The sequence below is a fragment of the Bactrocera latifrons genome, unplaced genomic scaffold, assembly GCF_001853355.1.
Source record: "Bactrocera latifrons isolate USDA-ARS-PBARC rearing strain unplaced genomic scaffold, ASM185335v1 scaffold_144, whole genome shotgun sequence".
Lineage (NCBI taxonomy): Eukaryota > Metazoa > Arthropoda > Insecta > Diptera > Tephritidae > Bactrocera > Bactrocera latifrons.
Window position 1 is genome coordinate 574113 of NW_017534897.1, and position 13825 is coordinate 587937.

General features: G+C 39.7%; 1 protein-coding gene across 1 annotated transcript in view; it reads left to right on the plus strand.

Annotated features, from left to right (window-relative positions):
* LOC108965653 (dynein heavy chain 10, axonemal-like) overlaps positions 1 to 13825 on the plus strand; it is a 105740-nt gene that overhangs the window by 43582 nt on the left and 48333 nt on the right. The window contains exons 29-34 of the mRNA XM_018928202.1: positions 1150 to 1254; positions 2103 to 2261; positions 6180 to 6290; positions 9668 to 9811; positions 12222 to 12362; positions 12427 to 12666. Coding sequence (XP_018783747.1) covers positions 1150 to 1254; positions 2103 to 2261; positions 6180 to 6290; positions 9668 to 9811; positions 12222 to 12362; positions 12427 to 12666 — 900 coding nt within the window. The remainder of the gene's footprint in view (positions 1 to 1149; positions 1255 to 2102; positions 2262 to 6179; positions 6291 to 9667; positions 9812 to 12221; positions 12363 to 12426; positions 12667 to 13825) is intronic.

Here is a 13825-nt window from a genome sequence, read left to right on the forward strand (position 1 = left end):
AAATATCTTTTTCTTCTTCTTAAGCGCTTAAGTGCTTTTAGCCGAGTTTACAAAATCGCGCCGGTAGCTCTATGTTCTTGCTTTTCGCTGTTTATCGCAAATTGGGAATTTCAAGTATTTTTCCACCTGACCTTTCCAACGGAGCGGCGGGGTTTCCTCATCCACCGTAGCATGCTGTGTCGAATACTCTGGAGTGTTTTCATCCATAAATATAGCCAGTGTAGGCGCTGTCTCTTAATTTTCAACAAATTTTTCCATTATTTCCAGCCTGCATAGCCTTCACTGATACTTTATAAATTATAATATTTCCTACTGGGTTACACTGATGCAGTTATAAAAGTATCAACATTTCCTACATGTGAACCGTCTTTGGTTCCACCATAGTTGAATATTCTTCCTTGCTTTGAAGTTTTAGTCGCATATTTGGTGAAACTTCGCTTTTGATTTCACTTTATTTTTAGTCGCGAAAATTTTAATGATTTTTACAATTGTCTGTTCCAAGATGGCATTGCTCATATATGAGGCTTTTTATTAAAACTTAGGTAGCGTTCAAACTGCTAATAATTGCTTTAAAGTTTTGAACTGCAAATTTCATATTAAACTTTTAATTACTTGAAGTTGAGATGCTATAATTGGAGTAACAAGTGCGAATAATTAGGGATAAAAAATTTCATACCATGTACCAATACCTCACCCACACTTTTTACACACGCGACACAGCCAAACATTTTGTTGAATGCAAATTGTCCGACCTGTCTAAAACAAACCTCACCACATCTTTTATAGACCATCGTAAAATCCTCTTGGCTTTTATAGTTCCAGCCATTTTATGAGTGCTTATGTAGAACTTACTACTAAAATGTCAAGAAGATTGTATGCCTTCAGGTCCAGTCTCTTTCTCTACTACTACTATTTATGTTGCTTCTATTATGATCTTTTAACTTACTTTACTTTTAAAAAAAACTCTCGAACCCTCTAACGAATCTCTAAATGGTAACTATCTCATGACAGATTGTCTTGAAAATACAAGAAATGAAACTCAAATCAGTTTATTTTCTTCTGTAAATCTACAAGTGGTAGTAATATAACAGTATTAATATATATTTAGGATAAAAAAAACTAATTGTTATAACTTTCTTATCACCCTAGGACTTATTCCCAGGCATAGATTGTCCACGCATTGGGTATCCGGATTTTAATGCCGCCGTGCGACACACGCTCGTTACCGACGGCTACGTGCTACTCGCCGATCAGGTTGGTTAAAGTTCAAAATTGATATTTCTAGCTTACCACACTCCCCAACCATGTTAAAAGTATAAAATGCTTTGATTCCTTCCAAAATTATACTTTGCCAACACTAACCGCACTTCACTGACACTTTTGAAGTTCTTTGCAATGTCAACTGCTTGACACTTCAGCACCTACTCAAAAACGCTGCTCAAAGCCACAGCAAGCTTTCTTTTGAGTCTCTCCCGAGGCATTCGCGCAAATGCCTGGCCGACAAGAATTTTAAGTGGAACAAGTGGATGCTTTAGATAATTTGCGAATTGTGCGAAAAGTAACGGGCAAACGTGAAAATCCGCTGGTATATACATAAGTCAAGCGGAGAGAAGACAAAGCGCGCGCTGTAGTTGAGCGTAAAATGCGCCTCGTCTTATAGTCAGTCTTACTGTGCCAGCAAAGTGCTTTTGTTTCGGCTTTGTATAGCATTCCTGTTGCGGTCCGCTTTGAGCCACACCATTGAAATATAACGGACACATAACTGACACATTGACACGTTGCATTAAGCGCGCTGCCACAGTGCGGAAAGTTGCAAAGCATTTTCGGCAGGATTTTTTTTTTTTCTGGGAGAATATCTCTGTTAAAGCAAAAATATTTTCTCACCCACAATTTTTGTTTTTCTTATTTTTCACGCCAACTTTCATAAACGTCGACACACAACCGACCAACGCCATCGCCATCACTTATCGTCAACGTCCATTTGCAACTCAACAACTCGTCAACTCATCAAATGGTCAACTACTGAAATGGATGACTGCGAACCTACTGCTCTTTAATGGTTTCACCCCCAATACACCGCAACACCCAACACCGCAACGCAGGAGGACAAAGTGGTGCAAATGTACGAGACCATGATGACCCGACACTCGACTATGATTGTTGGACCAACAGGTGGTGGCAAGACTGTCGTCATAAATACACTAATTAAAGCACAATGCCACATGGGTCTGCCCACCAAGTGCACCGTACTTAACCCAAAGGTGAGTCTACCGTTACCTGCTTACTTGCTTACTTAATCGTATCTACTCGTAAAATACAGCACCGAAGCGACGAATAATTAAAACAAAAGCAAAAGCAGTAAAGCATTAGCAAAATATTCAACTTGATAAAAGTCATCAAAAACACACAACAACAACAAATAGTCTAAATGTTGAACAAAAGTAGGCAACAACAAGAGCAGCAAGGATTTGCAGTAGCTTGTTGTTACTAGCTGGCAACTGTTTTCTGGCTTCAATAGCTTTTGTGCCTTTTGCCTTTGATCCCACTGACCAACCCACCAACCAACCAAGCAACTGGCCAAGGCACCACCGTCCAGCAAGCCCACCACCAACCGAGCAACGGTCAGCCAACCTTGACTCGTCTACAACAGCTACGTGCCATGTTGTTGAGGCATCTGCCGTCCCGTTACAAGCAGCATGGCCTTTGTCATTTGTCCGGTTGGCTTCCGTTTATGCTCGCTCCAATTAACGCCTTCCTCCCCGCTGGCCCCTCACACACACACACACTCGGAATGCAGTTGCTGCACTCTTTTGTTTTTTCTGCTGTTGCTTGGCGCCGGACGGTGGCTTGTAAAGGTGGTTCCGGTTATTAGCCGAGGATTTTGTAATTTGCGTAATTGCATTTGCAACCTTCACACGCGTTCAACAATTCTGCGGAGTTTTTTCCCCATTATTTTATATCACTCTTAATTACTAAGGCCCATTATGGACAATGAATTGAAATCACATTGCTTTCATTGCTTTCAAGTGCAGGGCTGAGCGCATGCATGTGTACCGTTCAATTCGAAATTGCAAAGTGCAATGCGAAAATGCGAATAAAATAGAAAATGTTAGCAAAGTAGAGTCAAAAAATAAAGTGCTTGCAACTTTCATTTTAGATAATTGTGTATTAATTAGAATACTATTGAATATTAAGAAATCATTCAGTGAAAAGCATTTGATAATAAACAAATAATAGTAACTGAAGGATATTCGAATATTCTGCAATTGAAATGAGTTGGGGTTTATTGTCCAGCAAAAGGCATATTATAGTAGATGGTTTTAGTAATCAGTATCTCGGGTAGTATAAATTCATATAATGGTATGGAGTAAGAAAAATTTAGCACCAAAAAAAATTCTCAGACAATTTTCTCTTGAGCATGCTTCTAAGATGAACATCAACAAAAAGAAAATACGCTTTTTTTGCCAATGATGTGAACTTTTGATGTCGTCGATACAGTTCTGGCAACTTTGGTGACAGAAATGGAAAGTTACAATGTTTAAAAGACAAACTAAGGAAAATATCCACGTCAACGTGGAAACGGTTGTGTTCGAAACGAAGTAATCCGGCGAAAACGGTGGCCTAGCAGGATTGACGATCAAGAAACTTTTGTTATGTGTTTTGTGGGTTAGGCAGGGAATTAAATACCATAAGCTGATCCCCAAACTCTTAATTCGGACCTATACTGCCAACTGTCTGAAGAGGCAATATTCTATCAAAAAACGCCACGTCAGAAAGTACAGCAAAATATTTAGCCGCACCAGGCTAACACGAAGAACTGCGACGGGATTGACGTTGCTAAAAGGGCGTAGTTTAGGGACTTCTTACGTGCTACCCTGGACCAGAGGGACCTCGCTGTCATCCAAGCCCTTGTTGTTGACCATCACTTGCCGAGGTCATTTGTGGTCCACTCTTACAAGTCTAATATGGAAAAAGTTTGCTGCTATTGTTAACGAGGCTCCGGATATGGGAAATAATCCAGCCTTCTCTGAAAGAACTGCACTACCAACCAGTACATCCATTGTTAACTTAACTCCACTTGAAAAACGGTACAAAGGTATGTCAGACTGAAAAGACTCCACTTCGTACCCTCCCTCTAAACTTTGATTCATGTTTGGTGTTGCAAAGGTTCTCTAGTCCCCGATAAGGTTCAGATAAGTTGTCATTGAGGTCATGCCACGGTCGGCCCATAGACATGTCGTGTCAGATGTGTAGGGGTATTGGATGTGTCGGAATCAATTCTGGACAAATAAAGGCAGCTTGAGATCTTCGTAGGCAAAGGGTGGTGGTTTGACTCCGAAAAGCCATTCACCGAGAGAGAGTCGATGAAAGTGTTATTGACTCCACTGTGGATGGATCCTGATGCTCCTAGAAGGCGGTTCCACTACAGGCAGGTGACCGTAGAGATGATTTCTATAAAAGTAATATTCGATTCATCCGTGGCAAAGCTCAACCGCTTCGCGGCATCCTTAAATTCCTCACAAGTGGGTTAGCAGAGAAGGAAACGCAAGGCAAAATTTCCACCATGGTCTAGATAGTAAAATAACCGACATAAATTCTATAATTTTCTTAAGTCCATTTTTTAAGAGGTGCTGAAACAAGTATGTATACAGCGTTCTCGCAAATTATTGTATCATATTTCAAAGTTGACCATAGAATTGATGTTTTGAGATTAAGAATTATAAAATTATGATTACCAATATATTTAAAGAACCACATATTAATTGATAGTTTGGAAAAAATTGTTTTCGCCAGTACTCTTAGCTGAAGTTCATTTAGAAAATTATCTAAGTTTACACTTGATTTTCTACACACCGAACTAAAATATTATAAATATACTATATATCTAATTTTTTCGAGAATTATTTCTTATTTCCGAAGGAGTTTCGTGTCGTTTAGGTTTTGGTGAAGATATAACACTTTTAGATGCCACAAAAGAGCCCCTTTGTCCTTTTTAAAATAAAAAATGAAATAAAATCATCATACATCAACTGCCAACGATTATTAAATTGCTGAAACTTCAAGCGTCATTTTCAGGCTGTGAAGCATTATTTCATTCCAGCCTGACCTCTACTAACACTTTCCCTTCCCGATTTTTTTCGTTCATATATAAATAAACTGAATTTCGTTCACTTGTGCATATTTCAATTTCTTTTTTTTTAATGCGGCTCTGCTATGTATCAGTGGTTTTCGCCAATTTTATGCTATTATGCCTGCCAGAGTCAGCCTTGACGCGCCTCTCACGCACCTCAGCGTCAACGTTGGCTCTACAATAATCATCCTACTTCAATATTGCTATTAATACAATACGCCTATTATTGTTGATTTTGCTGATATTGCTTACTTTTTGTTTTTGTCAATTTATACATAAAATATTTTTATGCCGCCAAATGTATGTCAGTGAAAACTGCATAAATTTCGGTCTTATATGTACACTTTAAAAGCGCTCCCTTCAGGAAAGGTATATGACTGAAAAATATTCACTCGTCCCAAATGACAAAAATATGACAAAGCACAGAGTTTTTTTTTTTTTTTTTTTTTTTTTGTGGTAGCAAATGCTTTGTGCGTCTTAAGTTCTTGTATATTACATTTTCAAGTGGTCGTCATCAAAAAGGGGTCTCTCATCAGAGGCAGTTTTCTTCTTTTTATTGAGGGTGTATTTTACGTGGCGGTTCCCAAACCCAGTGCACAATCCTGGGGAGGGTTGTTTCGCCTTCTCACTTTAGCTGGAGGTTCCTGGGTCTAGAACCGGAAGTCGTGAACTGATTATGTAAAAGAATCGTTTATGGCCACTCTCAAGTAAATGGCGCTCAGAGGACTTTCCTCACTTACGTGAACTTGTACACATATCTCCATCCTCCTTCAGCGATATAAGTTAAATAATATTTACTCCAAGTTGTATACCATTTAAGACATGTCGCTGAAACATAACATATTCCTACAGGGCACTTAGAAGCCAGGACAAAGCACGTTTATATAATAATGCAAAAGCCTGTATGTGTGTGTGTATCAATGCAGCGACATGCCGATTTGTGAAAACTTTTATGGTAATATCGTTTTGTTTTTTTTTTTATTGCCAATCGATTTTATCAATTTTTCGTTTACCTTAATTTGATGCGTACAATTTTTATTTATTGCAGGCCTGTTCGGTAATCGAATTATATGGTTACCTCGACATGGATACACGCGATTGGATTGATGGATTATTTTCGAATATATTTCGTGAGATGAATAGGCCGACTGAGCGCGAGGTAAAGTGCAATGCTAGACAATATAAATATACACGACATCAACCGTATGCAAATACACAACATTCATATGTATAGTATATATTTATAAACATTAATAATTTACATACATATACATACTGGTTTGAAGCATTTAACGCATTTTTATAACAACATAAACTATATACATACACACTAATATTTGAAATGTAATCGTCATTTTTAAGAGCAGAACAAGCGAACGATTTGGCATACAGTGATCTGTTTTGCATTTTAATCACTCGCTACAGTTTTCTAAACTATAATTATAATCCGTAGAAATTAGCTTGTTATCCGTTCTCTCTCTGACAAACTCCGAGTTGAATAAAAACCCAGCATGGATCACTCTCATTTTGTGCTGTACCATATTTTTGAATCGTGTAAAAGAGAAGACCCCGATCTTCAGGAATCAAAGGCCAGCTAGTCCTACCGATGCTCTCTCATTAATCAGAATTTAAAGCACGAAAAAAATTGATAATTGATGTTGTGCACTGTGACCTGTGTCCTGTTATGCCATCTCCTATATCGCATATGGTCAGAAAAGTCCAGCATTTTGAATAATTCTAGGAGCTTTTTGGATGCGACTGAATTGATGTGATCCTTGCCCACGTAAATGGAACTTAGGGCCTTGAGCCTGTTTTTAAAGATTGTTGGGCAATCTAGAATCAGGTGTTCTGTTCCAAGTCGCAGAACCGGCAGTTTGCCCAAGGATCATTTTGCACAAGTGCTTCCTGAGCCTTCCTGAGCCTGCAGTGCCCTATATAGAGCGCGCCAAGGAGACGAATTTGTCTCGGGGAAGGTTGATAATATCTGCAAACCTTGCGATGTAGTAACCTCCCAGTAGTAGCTTGGCGTGTCACATTATTGCCTGCCACTGGGGCCTTTCTCCCCACACCCTCTTCCAAGCGGAGCAACTACTTTATGGTGTGGAACCCCACCGCAATGAAATGTTCAGACTTCATCATGCTGGAACTTGCCGCAGAGCGGGCTAATTCGTCGGCCACCTAATTTCTGGCTACCTCCTTATGCCCCAGCACCCAGATCAGCTGTAAACTCCTCTATTTAAAGCAGTTTGACCTCATAAGCTGAGATCGGTTTTTGTGCCGGTTAAATAACGCTGAGTATAGTGATACTCTAGTTGCGAGGGAGATTTATTTCTGCGCAGTGACTTATAGCAAAGACTTCGGCTTGAAATATACTCGGAAAATGTTCCCGCAATGCTTGTTGCACTGAATTCCAGTATTTTCGAGCCGTCAGTATACCACTGGATAGTGCTACCCCTCTGCAGTAGATCGAGCGTGGAGTGGCTCCCCTCCGCCTTACTGCCGAGAGTAACTCCAAACTTCTTTGTAAAGCTTACCCTCTTCGTAACGCCGTCCTTTGGAAGAAGGGCCAGTGGTGCGTCTACCCCCAAGGCCTTTATTTAATGAGGCGACCTTATCTTAACTCTGTTGTCATGTACAGCACGGTATGTTTCACTGCCTGTTTGATGACTAGATGCACCAGATTGAGCTCCCGCATCTGAGACGACAATCGTCTACGAATTTCGTAAAGATACCTTGTCAAATAAATAGTCTAGTGATGCAAAATCACACGATCTTGGATGCTACTCCAAAGTCCCAGGATCATCAAAAGTATTCTTCAATTAATTGATTATCCTAAAATTCAGGTACAAAAAAGTCATTAATATCTGTCTATAGAACACATTTAGCAGAGGCTTTTTGAAGATCTATCAACGTCCTAACAACGGCATGTGGACTATCATCACTCCAAGTGCGACAATTGGAACCAAACGAGAGCTTCACCGCTAAACCAAATTTTCCTGCGAAAATCGGGATTGGTGGCCACCTCGTATTTTCCCATTTTCAGAACATGCAAACTGCGAGCGATGGTGGATGGACTCATTCGGGTCTTCTTCAGTACTGTGAGACGTGTGTGCGACCGGCATGTAGACCCTTAGCACTCAAAAATCATCATTTGCACACACTGTATGCTAAAGCAATGCCAATTGTGATTCATAAAAGTGTGTCAACTGCCCACCTCCTCCACACATAAACATTGCCCACAACACTACTTGTCATTTTTACCGTTGCATTTAAATTTTAACTGGCAATTTCGGGCATGCGGCGTTGATGGATACAGGTGCAAATTTGATTGGCACACTTCGACTTAAAATTGATTGACGCGCATTTTTGATTGTGCAATTTGATGTGCCAATTTTACTGCCACAAAATAAATGTAATAAAATGAAAAATAATTAATATTGCTGCCTTCATATAAAATTGAATAAACATCATCCCACATCAAAAAATAAAAACGTTAGGTGGCAACTCTTATTGCTAACACTTTGGGGGGGTGAATTCCTCGCCTTGAATGGTGACCGCACTCACCTTCACGAACATTATTCACGGTGAAAATCACAAACGCAGAAAAGATTTTATGTCAATGTCAACTGCCGTGGCACTGCTGCGGCGCTGGCTTTGAGGCCCTTAACCACCAGGCATGTGTGCCGCGCACTGCTTGCCACATCTTTAAGAAAATACGCTTTGTTACTTTGGTGCTTGTTTGTGCGCTGAAGCATGCACTCACAAGAGCAACAACAACAAAAGCATTGCAGAAATATAAAGAATGTGCGCAAAGCTCTGACGCGTCGAAGTCAAGAGCATTTCGATGTTGCACCAAACACCTGCACTCCACCGCGGAGACGAGTTGGATTTTCTGCACTGTCAAAGTTGTTTTGTGGCTGGAGTAAGCGTTGCAACCCACCTATATGACTATGTCACCAACGTGTCACATGTTTGCGTTTGAGTGTGTGGGTATTTGTGACTCTTTGCAACACATAGCGACAGTGGCCACATAATCAGCCAAGTGGAAATCACACTTGCAAGTCGCGCTAATAAATCCTGAGGCAACACAGCTGCCTCTCTGACAACGCGAAACAATAGACCAACGCGCCACGTCGAGCTTTTCAGCTGCTACATAAGGCAGCGAGGGAGTGAGCGAAAACGAAAATGTCACCTATGATTGCAATGTCAATCACAGCAGGCGCTAGGTGCTGCAAACCAACATGGCTAGTAGGTAATGATGTGTGGGGGGTCAACTGCTTTCAACACCGCGCACGCCTAATTTCCGCTTCCACGAGGTCGCTAGTTTTCAATCGCGCCACTATCGTAGCTGTAATACCCATGTGCTACATGCGACATCGACACAAGCGGTTACATGGCATGTGGCAAGTGGCAAGTTGCAAGTGGCAAATGACAAACTAATACAATCAGCCTAATGCATGCATCCGTTGTGACGAGCCCGCTGCAACATATTTCCATCTAACTGTGTTTGTGTTATCCACTTCCTTTAATCGACAGGAACGCCGTTATGTCTGCTTTGATGGTGACGTCGACGCGCTGTGGATCGAGAACATGAACTCCGTTATGGATGATAATAAGCTGTTGACACTAGCGAATGGCGAACGCATCAGATTGGAAAGCTACTGTGCGCTGCTATTCGAGGTAAGTAACACACACACACATACATATAAATATCTATTCTCTGAAGGCCGCACCCTTTAGCTGTGTACGAAGGACGTTTGTGGCATTCAATGACAAGCAGCAGCAGGTGAAGTCAGTATGTACTTAGCGCGCTGGCAGTTTTCAACAAAGATTGTCAGTGCAACATGCCACACCAGCTGCTCGCCTGCAGTAATACATACAAACATACTTAGGAAAAATATGCAAAAGCCTTTTCTGCGGGCCCAATGATAAATGGCGTTGTAATGAGGCGGCGTTGATATGCACTGGAACACAGTATAGCTTAGATAAAGCTTATATGTTCGTAATAAAAAAGTATTCGAAGAAACACTCGTCAAAAGTATTGAGGAACCACTGAAAATACTGAGCAAGACCATTTTGAGGATCTAATCTAAGAAAACGGAAGTAACTTGATACCTGTCATTAATTTGAGAGACCGAGCAGCTACAGAGTGAAATTTCACTGCATTATATATATTTCTTCTTCCCTGATCTTCTGGAAAATCGCGATATCCCTCGAAAAAGTTTTGGTCGACACAACAAATTGCTTTGTTCACAGGTTAAGTCCTTCAGTTATACATCTTATAAAATCTTCGTAGTCTCTCTCACAAATTATGCTGCCTCACTCACTTTAAACATAACTTTTTATTCCGACTCATTAAAAAATTATTCTCACGTCGTCTCCGGACCCATTTTATGAGATGCTGCCTGCTTCCATTATTAAACTCTAATAAATCTCTATAAACTGTTCATACTTGTATAGTGTTTCTATATCGGATTCCGAATCTAACCTGCTGACACTGGTTTCAAGATAGACGAATTGTTCTACTGTTTCGAAGTAATGATTCTTACAATAATCAGAGAGCTAAGAAGAGTTCTCTAACTATATATATTCAATGGTATTATCGTCACTTTTTCCTCGTACAAGATTGGATCCATATGTTTCTCTCCTCTGTCCAGAGGAAAGACTTTAAAATGTTATTAGTTGTTCCAGCAGATAAAAACGAAGTTAGCAGCATTTACCGATTGGAGAAAACTCTAAAAAAAAAAATATTTTCGGACGGTTTAATAACAATTACCCGACGGTGGATTAATATTTGGTAGTCGAAAAAGTCTTTTCGTATTTCTAACCAAACTTCAACTTATTTTTTATATTTATTATACGAGTGTAATTACATTTAATGGATGTACCATTTTGGTCGACCACTTTTTGATTCCATCAGTGTAAATCTTTTCTGGTTTCTCTTGAAACCAATTTTCCTCCATTAAGGGTATTCTTCATTGACCGAAACAAATGGTAGTCCGATGGTGCAAAGTCAGGACTATATGGTGGATACATCAAAACTCCCAGCAAGATCTACTAATTTTCGCCGAGTCATCAAAGTTCTGTGTGGCTTAGCTTTGTCCTGATGGAGACGAAGTCTTTTCTGTTGATCAGTTTTGACCGTGTGTTTTAGATTGCTTACTTTAATCTCATCAGTTGTTCGACCAGGCTAGATCACCAAAAACTAAGCATAATCTTTCGAGGCGTCAATAATGGCTTTGCGATCATTTGTTCATCTTGACCACGCTGGGCCCATGCTCGTTTTTACACTCGTATTTGAACCACTTTTCGTCTCCTGCTACCATTCGCTTCAGAAATGGTTCGATTTCATTTCGTTTCAGCAAAGAATCACAAATTTTAATAATTAATTTTTCGCAGACAAGTCATGTGGTATCGAAACATCGAGCTGCTTTTTGTAGCCAGCCTTTTTTAAATGATTCAAAACCGTTTGATTATGAATGTTGAGTTCCTTAGCGAGCGTCATGGCTGATTATGTGATGGTCCTGGTCAATATTTTCCATAATTTCATCGACATTTTCAACGATAGGTGAACCAGAGCGAGGTGCATATTTGATACAGTATCGCCTCCATAAACTACACAAATTTCATTGGTGGCTTACGTGCATTATTCCCTTTTTTATACAAATATTTCAAAATATAGCGAATATCTTCCTTATCTTGGAGAGCTGTAATTTGTTTTCAACTTCCACAAATTTAATTTTTTTCTTTGATTAAATTAATCTTAAAATCTCACCTTTCCAACACTATAGTGTATGACAAAATGTGATTGGTGGCACTAGAGATATATGACAAACTACGAAAAGACTTTTTCGACTACCCAATATTAAATCACGAGAAAGAATTATAATATTTCATATGCAACAGTTCGGAGAGATTCATACTATTTACGCTGAAGATATGCCCCGTAATGTACTACTCCATCTTTCTCTTTGTAGTACATGTCAAAAATAACCCTTGTTACATTAATCTGAGTAATACTGTAACTGTATTATCATTTTATATGCATATATGTCTGTTCCCACTATTTCAACATTTGCATTTTTAATAGGTTGGCAACTTGTGGTATGCCTCACCAGCCACTGTGTCACGCGCCGGCATGGTTTATGTGGATCCGAAAAATTTGCGTTACGCTCCATATTGGCAACGCTGGATATTGACTCGACCCGAGGGCGAAAACGCCATATTAAATGTTGGTTTGCTGAATTTTATTGCACGTTTTACTAAATTACTACAAGTTTGCTAACACTTTGAAGGATTTCTACGATAAAATAGTCGTGCAAGCGATCGCTTTCATCTTGGAGGGTGTGGATGGCACCTCACAGGGCAACCCGTTGAAAATGGTTATTCCGCAAACAGAATTGAATATGGTTATGCAATTATGTCACATGTATGATGCTTTACTGCCTGTGTACACCAATGTGGATGATATAGCCATGGAGGCGCCAGAGGCTATTATTTACGATCAGGACTCAATTGAGTGCGGATTTTTACAGGTGAGTGCCTATCTAATGTGCCCAAAAAATAAGGTGACATTGTATTTATTTTGAAAATTCTTTATTTATTCTTCCAAATCAATTTCATTCCCTTCAAAGTAATCCTCTCCCGATGCAATGCACTTATGCCAACGGATTTTCCAATCTTTGAAACACAGGTTGTAGTCACTTTCCGTGATGGCCTTCAGTTCCGTCTTCGCTGCGGCTTGAATCTAATCTATCGTATAAAAACGGTGTCGCCGGAGCGGTCTTTTGAGCTTGGTGAATAGCCAGAAGTCGCACGGCGCCAGATCAGGTGAATACGGTGGTGACAAAACGATGTGGGTTGAGTTTTTGGAGAAATGATCACGAATTACGAGGGCCTTTTTCCAAAAAACTCAATGTTTTCGGTACCAGTCGAGATTTGACGCGCTTGACGCCCAAAACATCCTTTAAAATGGTATTTGCTGAGCCTTTCGATATGCCAACTTCATCAGCAAGGTCTCTAATTGTTACTCGATGGTTTCAACACCAAATCCTTGACTTGTTGAACGTGAGCTTCGTCGGTTGAGGTTGATGGTCGCCATGGACGCTCTTCGTCTTCGACACGTTCACGGCCGGCTTGGAACGCCCTATACCACTTGTAAACACTTTTTTTACACATATCCTCATCACCAAAGGCTTTCTGCACCATCCTCAACGTTTCCGCAGCAGAAAATTGATTCTGTGAACAAAATTTAATGAAAATTCTTTGCTCAACGAATTTCGACATCGCAAAAAACGAAAAACTCACTTTTCGCAGCTCCTAAAATGATTCGTATCTCAAACACTAATGAATATTTTGACATGAAATTTGATATAAATGCGACTGATAGTACTAAAAACCCAAAAAAAAAAAAAATATTCTCCAAATCCTTCGACGCGCGCAGTTTAAATTTAAATGTCACCGTATTTTGTTAATAGTTTACAAGATGTTTACGTTAAGAGAATGGATATAAAAACCTCATAGTTACGGATTTATGCCGTCTCCGAAAGAAGAGTTGCGACCTTATTAATAATTTCAAGAGATAATTGGGTTATTCCTCGAAGATAACATATACATATGTGTATGTACGATTGGGTTGATCAAAATATTAAACAAATTTCTCTTCGTACCCTGAAAAATAGACTCATAGACAAC